The sequence below is a fragment of the Etheostoma spectabile genome, chromosome 3 (assembly GCF_008692095.1).
Source record: "Etheostoma spectabile isolate EspeVRDwgs_2016 chromosome 3, UIUC_Espe_1.0, whole genome shotgun sequence".
In the NCBI taxonomy this organism is placed as follows: domain Eukaryota; kingdom Metazoa; phylum Chordata; class Actinopteri; order Perciformes; family Percidae; genus Etheostoma; species Etheostoma spectabile.
In genome coordinates this window covers 5,501,873-5,511,057 of record NC_045735.1, presented here as the reverse complement: position 1 = coordinate 5,511,057, position 9,185 = coordinate 5,501,873, and the positions used below count along the sequence as shown (strand labels likewise).

The following is a 9,185-nucleotide window of genomic DNA, read 5'->3' as shown; positions in this document are numbered from 1 at the left end:
CTCTTTTTTCTCTCTTAGTTCTGGATGTCTGCCCTGGCCATCACCATGCCAGTGCCCTACGGATCCTTCATGCCAGTATTTGTCATTGGTAAGAAGCAACTAGCCCTGTGCGTGTGACTTTGTGTATTTGTGTGTGTGTTAGACAAGTGAAGGTAGTTCTTGCTGAGAGTTGCATGAGAAGATTGATGCAACTCTTGAATATGTGCTTATAATCTTTTTCCCAAAAACAACAAACTCTTTCTTTCACTTATATGAGTGACACAATGTGCAATTCATGTAAACAATAATGTTCCTAGATTTAATTAATTTAATTTAATTAAAGAAAGCATAATTCCTAATAAATTGAACCATTCTTACAACTGAACTCAGTGTTTCTTAAAGGTGCGGTATGTAATACTGACAGCTAGTTTGAAATAGTTACTGCAGTCCAAATTCAAAATACTGGAGACATTGCTCCACAGCAACAGGAGTAGCAGAACGTTAGATGCTGGCTATGTGGACAGTCATAAAAGGCCGTGCTCACCGGAGCATTGTACCCGACTGACAGTCACCCTTTCTCGTCTTAAAGCTACAGCAAAAACCGCTAATAACACCATAAACTCACAGTCCTCGCTACCGGATTTACAGCCACCCTTTGTTGCTATTACTCAATGTTTGTCTGCTACGGCTGCTCAAAAGACTACACGGTTGTTTGGCCAAAGTTAAATAGCATCTTTCCATTATGAGGAAGTCAAACTTGCGGTTTCTGTCATATGGCTGTCACAGTGGTTGTAAACAGCCGTGGCTTGCCTGGTCTTCCTGTAACATATTCGGTCATCGCGTGTTAGCATGGTGGCGTTAGCCACAATCAGTCGGGATCACTTGACCGGCTGCGTCTCAATTGTTTTTGTGAGTAACCAACCTGAGTAGTCTATAAAATCAATGAAAGTACAGAAATGTTGAAATGACTGAAAATGCCCGTCCCTGGCAGCCGTGATAAATTAGCCTGAAGCTAATGCTAACAAGCCAACTCTGCGTCCTTTTGGGTTTTCAGCTGTCTCCATCTCTCAAATACATCTCCAATATTTACCCAGAGTTTGTAACATCTCTGGTCATGCAACTGTTTAAATACATACAAAGGTTTTTTTAGTAGAATCTATCTCTGTAGATCTGCTGCTGCTGTCGGACTGTCAAAAATGGGCAGATAACAACACAAAGGCCAAAACACGAACAGAAATTTTGTCACGGAGAGGAAATTTCAAAGGAGAAAATGCTGGCATTAGCATTGTTGTCAGAAGAGAAAGTATTTCATGTTTCCTTAATATCTGATGACATATTGTAATATTGTAATTTTTTGGCTTCAATACAGTAAATATGTTGCATATTGCACCTTTTAAAGACTTTTTTACGTCACCACTCAAACATCTAGCTAGTTGGTGTGAGAAATAACAGAGACAAGTCATTTTTACTTTATCTGTGTGATAGTATATACCTATGCAATGTAAAATATGTTATGCATAAAATACAAAAGTGTTATTTATTGTTTCCACCCAGTATCTACCTCGGTAGTGATTGTAGTCTGTCTTTGTGCATGTTTCAGGGGCAGGTTTTGGTCGTCTGGTTGGAGAAGGCATGGCAGCCTGGTTCCCAGATGGCTTTCACACCAATGGCACCATCTACCCCATAGTGCCAGGAGGCTACGCTGCCGTGGGTGCGTTAAACACAAAATCATGGCACCTATCATTCTCTACATTCTCACTTTCTTGACTACTGTGTATTTTCTGTTTTTTATTCATTTAGATTTAAATCATTCATATTGGGGGTTGTGGCAGTTTTGGGACCTGCACAAAAAATATTTCGCATTCATAACCAAGCTTTTAAGTGATTCAGTCTTTTCAACACAGTAACTGTGCACACATTTTATCCTACATCATCATTCGCTTTCTTTGATGCATCAGTGGTTCTACTTAAGTAAAATATATTATGAAAATTAATCAAGATAAATACTCCCTACAGCCCAATGCCTCGATGTACTGCTTCAAGTTAAGACTAAAAGAACCATGATTAAACATACAATTTCTTTAAAAGCTCCCCGGATGAGACTTATCAAAATGGAATAAAAAACAGGCTGCAAAACAGCTCGGACACCAGCTGACAAACCAATCACACTTTCACATATTATAGTGCTGCTGCCAAGGGTTCATGTCCCACTTAAAGGTTTTGGAAGTTGAAAATGCAACTTGTTTCATAATAATAATAATATAATAATCTTTATTTGTAGAGCATTTTTCAAAAAACAAGTTACAAAGTGCTTTAACAAGTGTAAAAACAATAATACCCAAATGCAAAAAGATAAAAGCATGAAAACATTGAAAAGACTAAAATACAGATAAATATAAAATTAGTAAAATACAATAAAATAAAAGGGATAAAATAAAGTCAAGTAAGATCGGGAAAGGCTCTCCTATAAAAGTATGTTTTAAGAAGGGACTTAAATGAGTTCACTGACTCAGCTGACCTGATCATAATCGCCCCGTCGTTACTTTGTGTTCACGTTAGTTACGTGAATCTCAGCTTGATTTAATTGTATTAGACAAAAAAAATCCAGTAGTATGCACTTAATTTAATTAGCAAATCTGTACTGTAATTGCAAACTACAGTTGTCCCTTCATAACCCCGCCACTTCCATTCCTAATGAAGTTGAGTGTCTAATAAGATGCAGTGTTGTGAGTCCTTCCATTGTGCTACTTGTTGACAGCCATGCTGATTATGTCACTGCTTCAGGTTGATGATGGCTGTGTTTTTGAGCTGATGTTGTGGTGCACTGTAGCTGATGACTCAGCCTTACACAAGCCTTTTTTTCATCTCACAGCGGTGCTCGCTTTAAGGACTAAATGTTAGGATGGGCAGAGGGAACAGTAGCATTTACGCGAGCAGGATAGGCAGACAAACACAGGCTTAATTAAGTTACAGGAAAGAACAATGAAACCAGCTATTGTAGACTCCCTCACCCACCATCTGTTTCTTTCCGCTCTCCTCTCTCTTTTCATTTTATGTTAATGCTGCTATTTTTTATCATCTCATTTATTGGATTGAACGCCACTTATTTTTCTCTGTTGAGCAACAGAGGCTCATTTTGCCCTGTGCTGCCTTGTCTCTGCCAATTGCCAACAATGCTGCAACTACACAATCGTTTAGATACATGCTGCATAACATCAGACAGATACGTCGTCTTCTAACGCAGAATGCGGGTCACCCCTGATTTCCACCAACTGTGGAATGGCTGAGGATCGGCTCCGCTGTGTGTTGGCGCCGTACTGCACACTCCTTCAATACCCCCCAGGTCCGGATTTGTTGCGGAACGGCTGCGGCAAATGACTGACAGCTGAAGTCACTAGTACCCACGAGATCTCGCAAATTCACATATGACCGCGCAGTATAACGTGACGTAGTTTCTATAAACAGAACCACAAAACTTCTGACCTGTTGACTTCAGGCCTGAATCTGCCCAGTATGACATTTTCAAGGTGTAGTGCAGGGAAATATGATCCGCCATGAGCACGGTGTATTTTATTTTGAAAGTTAACCGGATGTTTTGTTTGGTTTCTGTGTTTGAGTTCCTGTCCCGCACAATCGGCCCTGTGCTGAATTGCCGCGGAGTTCTCCGGCATCCGGCAAAAACAGAAGCTCAGCGTATCTGCTCCGGAGGGCTGCGGGCTGCCGGAGCTGGGACCGAGTCAGAACCAACGGTCTATGGTCAGAACGCAGCTGTTCCGCAGTCAGTGAGAATACACACATTGACTTTAATGGAACCCTATTGACTCCGACGCCATTCCGGAGTGGTTACGCAGCCGTTCCGCAGTTGGTGGAAATCAGGGGTCATATTCTGGTTCAGGCTCATCTCATATCTAAACTACTGAAACGCCTCCAGGCTGGCCTGCCTACATGTGCCATCCGGCCCCTGCAAGTCATTCAGAACACAGCAGCTCGACTTATCTTCAACCTCCCCAAATTCTCTCACACTACACCCCTCCTCCGAGCTCTTCACTGGTTATCAATTGCTCCCCGCATCAACATCAACCAACACTAGTACTTCCATACAGGGCCACGAACGGATCAGCCCCAGCTTACATCCAGGACATGGTGAAACCCTCTACCCCAACCCACCCACCCCGCTCTGCATCAGCCAACCTGCTTGCTGCCCCCTCACAGCAAGGGACAACTAATCACTCTACAAAATCCTGACTGTTTGCTGTCCTGACTCCTTAGTGGTGGAATGCCTACGCATCTTCCGCCGAAGGCTAAAAACACATCTTGTATTACAAAAAAAAATATTAAAATATGTGTATATATATATATATATATATATATATATATATATATATATATAATATAAAGCTGCACTTTTTTATGGCTCTTTGAAGTTTTGCTTATTTAAAGCTAATGTACTTGCACTTACTACTTGATGTCTGGAGTTTGCACCTTCACGCTTGAAAGCACTTGTTGAATCATAAATCAAGCTTGAAGGACCCCTTTATTTAGCCCTAGACCCACCTTGAAAACTACTGATCTGAATAACTGCATCTTTGTCATGCTTCTATAATTTTGCTCACCCTGTGCTCTTCCTTACCCAAAGGTGCGGCGGCCTTGTCGGGAGCGGTCAGCCACTCGTTTTCCACCGCAGTCATCGTGTTTGAGATGACCGGCCAGATCACCCACGTCCTGCCGATTATTATAGCAGTGATCCTGGCCAACATGGTGGGGCAGTCCCTTTCGCCCTCCCTCTATGACTCACTGATCAAGATCAAGAAGCTGCCCTTTTTCCCAGAGCTGGGCTGGGGACAAAACGAGTATGTACAGTGGGAAATGCTGGTTGATTATTAAACATACTGTCTACTAATAATTGTCATGCTAAATCACAGCATTACAGCTATGTACAAATAACAAAAAGTTTATTTTTATTTTCTAACTCAAAAGGGAAAATGATTAATCTGACACCAGCACAACCACGCACGCACGCACGCACACATGCACACACACACACACACACACACACACACACACACACAGAGGAACACTTGTGGAACCCTGACAGATGATTCACACATTTGATGGCGTGTACATTTGCTCACACACCCACACGGACATGTAGAGAATAGGATTTCTTAAATTTGTTGGTTTGTTTGACCTGAAGTAAAGAGATAGAGGTGTAGAGAAATATGTGAACACACACACTCAGATTAGCTAAAATATATTTCCATCACAGACAAGCTGTTACTCTAATCATACCCAGTAGCACATACGAAACCTTTTCCACTATACTCTCAACCTTTCTTTCAGATCACTATATTTTCTTCTCTCTTGACTGATCCATCTTCAGCATTGGAGAAGCATTAAACAATGTGGGGAACTATTACTACTATTACAAGTGTGTGTGTGTGTGTGTGTGTGTGTGTGTGTGTGTGTGTGTGTGTGTGTGTGTGTGTGTGTGTGTGTGTGTGTGTGGTGTGGTGTGTTGGTGTGTGTGTGTGTGTGTGTGTGTGTGTGTGTGTGTGTGTGTGTGTGTGTGTTGGTGTGTGTGTGTGTGTGTGTGTGTGTGTGTGGGTGTGTGTGTACACACAGTGGTCACAGATCTGTGCAGAGTAACTTTCACTGCACTTACTGTACCAAGGTGAAATTATACCTAAATGACTTGGCATGAACATTTATCAGAAAAGTTTGCCAAATTACCATGACTGTCAATTTTCAAAAGTCAGCAGTGCACAGTATATGTTCAGACTATTCATGGAAATATATGAATGTTTAATAGATCATCCTTCTTCTACTTCTCACCTTATTTTTTCACCTTACTGTAACTACTTCACAAATTCTCTTATCTTCCTCCTAACATTTGTTATTCTCTTTTCCTTTTTCTCTCTTTTAGAAAGTATAGCATTCATGTTGAGGACTTTATGGTGCGGGACGTGCAGTACATCACACTCAACTGCAGCTACAGAGACCTGCATAATGTCCTACTGACGGGTGACCACAACACTGTGGCACTAGTGGAATCAGCTGGTGAGACACAAACACATGCCCATGCTGTTCCGGGTGGGAAAGTATTAGGCAAGGCAGCTTTATTTGTATAGCACATTTCAGCAACAGGGCAATTCAAAGTGCTTAACACAAAATCAGTTAAACAGATAAAACACAAGTAAAAACAGTTAAAAATCATAAGCATTAAAAACCGGTAAAACACTACTCATAGTAACTTGACACACATTCCCTCCTTATACTGTTTGTTCTATTCACACTATATTATCATCAGCACATTGTTGTGGTTTCCTGTCCCACAACTCTGTTCTCACCAACCGTGTCTTCAGCTGCAGCAGGCAGCTTTTAGTCAAAGCTTTATTAAACCCAGTGTACACTCCCTGCCCAGAACCAAAAAGCAGACTACTTAGTGGAGCTAAACAACCAGTAATTACCTTTGGAGTTGGTTGAAACCAAAGAGGAGCTTAAAAGAGAGTGAATGTTGGACCTATATTTGCCAGGTGCAGAAACCAAATGTTTTCATCAAAACAGCTTTATAGGATTATAATATGTCAACATTGTGACTATAGCTTGTTTTCCGGCCCCAGGGGGCCATAAAATATCTAATGATGCAACTTAATAACTGATGTAATATTGATGTCAGTGTTCGATGTTGCAGATGTTGTTGGATTGAGCGTCCCTTCCAGTCTCTACCAAAAAAAATTCCATCGACCTCAGTGGCATCCTCATTTAAGTGATTGATATAATGTTAAAGGTTTTTCTGGGTACAGCTTGCTGATGCCACTAAACTCGCCACCTCACTGAAGTACCCATTTGGGATTCCAATGCTGTCTCAATTCCCCCGCCCCCTCTCTCTCACACACACACACACACACACACACACACACACACACACACACACACACACACACACACACACACACACACACACACTGCATTCTGGGGCTCTTGTTATGTAACTCAGCTGAGCTCTCTGAAATGCCGCAACATGTGTTTGTAATCTAATGCAGTGTTACTCTTCTCTCCAAAAACCTGTTTTACTGTCTCTTTTCAAACTCCTTGGTCTTCTCTATTTCCTTCTTCTCACCTCCCATATCTTCTCTTTCTCTATACCTGTATCTTCCACAAAACTTCTCTACACTCTTCCATTCTCTTCCACTTTCTTCCTTATCCCTTTTGTTCTTCATCATCTCCTTACCTCCTTTCTCTGTTTCGTCTCCAAGAGTCCATGATCCTGTTGGGCTCCATCGAGCGAGCCCAGCTCCAGGAGCTGCTCTCCCTGCAGCTCGGCCGCCCCAGACCATTAGAAAACATCAGGGAACAAGCCATCGAGGATGAGAACAAGTCAGTCAGTCAGGAGGTCCGCTTCCAGGTCAGAGGTCACAGTGGACAGAGATTGTCAAAAGTGTTTCCAGCCATTCAAAGCTTTCTCGTTTTGTTACTCACAAAGTCACATGAGGCATGGAGCGCTATGTAGGTACAGTTTGTATAGTTATGTAGATCTTTTAATAGACATGTTTATGTTGAAAGAAGTTCTGCATCTGGTTATACGTTTGCCTTCTTATGGACATAATGGGCAAAAATAGATATATGAAATGTGTTTTTTAAGAGGAATATTCAAATGCGATTTCTGGCCAGTTTTGACAGCCTTAATGTGTATTGATTGATCAGATGAGATGAAGATAAATAGGAAGAGCCTTCTGTGTGTGCGCTCTTGACTAGTCGTGTGCCTTCCTAACTTATGCTTTTCTTCTTGTGCACTGATTCCTTGTGTGTCTGTGTGTGTGTGTGCGCAGATCTCTACTGAGGACTCATCCTTAAGCCCTACTCATCCAGTCCCTCAGAAGCCTCTCAAACCTGCACTGAAGAGACCCTCTGTGGAGGAGCAACCCACCGGTAATGAACACACACTTAACCCCCACACGACCAGACAGTCAAAAAGGAAAATATTTAATAGATCTGAAACTATTAACTAAAACTAGAATGATAATAATAACTAAATGCGTTATTGAGTGCAGTATTACAAAAGCAGGTTATACAAGATTTACAATATGAGTATGATATAAACATCTACAGTCACACTAGCAGATATGTGTATGATGTGTGCAATAAAGTTTGACAATGTCAGGGTGAGAACAAAAGGAGGATAGTCTGATTTTAAAGGAGCTCAGTACAGTTTCATGTGTTTCACTTTAAAAAGGCAAAAGCAGGACTAACTGATTGGTAGGTGAAAGTTGTAATAGTAAGTTCATAGACATATATGGCTGCAACTAACAGTTGATTTCATTATTGATTAATTTGTTGAGTATTTTGTTAAATCATTTAAAAGGTTTTAAAAGAATATTGAAAAATACTCATCACAGTTCCCTAAAGTCAAAAGATGACGTTTTTTTTTTTTTGACAAGCAGTCCCAAAACTAAAGATACAGTATTCAGTTTATGGCCACAGAAGACATTTAAAAGCTGCAGATATGTGAAATTCAGAAGTTAATTTCTGGTATTTTGCATGAAAAATAGTTGCTGATTAATTTGCCCATTTTCCTAACTTGTTACCACACACCAGCCATAGTCTGTCAGCTCTGGATAGCGAACATGACACATGGAATTTCAGTAACAAACAGCAGCTAGTCGCAATGACAATGCTAACTGAGTCTATACACAAAGGTTGCTTTACAGTTAGTGAGACATTAACTGTGTCCCAAAACAATAACCAGCACCACAGTTGAAAAGCACCAAACTACCCCTTAGAATGTCTTTCTGAATTTGTCTCTGAGATTATTTATAGCCAAAGTTGAAATTGCCTTAAAATTTAATTTGTAGTGTTGAAAATTAAGTTATAGTTATGTCTAGAAATAGACAGGTAAACCCCTGTTTAGATTTCGCTGAAAAATCAAAGTCTTGGTCTTCTCTAAATTCATCCTCAGATTATTTGCAGATGATACAGCTGTGTGCTTCTTTAGATGAAACCAGTAGGATAAGTTCTGCAAACAAAAGGTAGACGGAGATCTAACCAACGGAGATGATGTCTGATCATTTCACTGTTTATGAATTTCTGTCTCTCTTCCAGGTCCACATGATCATTCGGGCAATGCTTTCAAGAACCTGTACAGCACCAGTCCAGACACAGAAGCCTTGGAGGTAAAAGAGCCCTGTCCTTGAATACACACACACACA

At 40.9% G+C, this 9,185-nt stretch overlaps 1 protein-coding gene across 1 annotated transcript in view; it reads left to right on the top strand.

The window, feature by feature from the left end:
- The window catches only part of LOC116684250 (chloride channel protein 2), a 40,690-nt gene that overhangs the window by 25,322 nt on the left and 6,183 nt on the right, over window positions 1-9,185 (top strand). Inside the window, exons 13-19 of the mRNA XM_032510079.1 lie at window positions 19-88; window positions 1,580-1,690; window positions 4,616-4,829; window positions 5,903-6,036; window positions 7,236-7,384; window positions 7,809-7,908; window positions 9,079-9,149. Coding sequence (XP_032365970.1) covers window positions 19-88; window positions 1,580-1,690; window positions 4,616-4,829; window positions 5,903-6,036; window positions 7,236-7,384; window positions 7,809-7,908; window positions 9,079-9,149 — 849 coding nt within the window. The remainder of the gene's footprint in view (window positions 1-18; window positions 89-1,579; window positions 1,691-4,615; window positions 4,830-5,902; window positions 6,037-7,235; window positions 7,385-7,808; window positions 7,909-9,078; window positions 9,150-9,185) is intronic.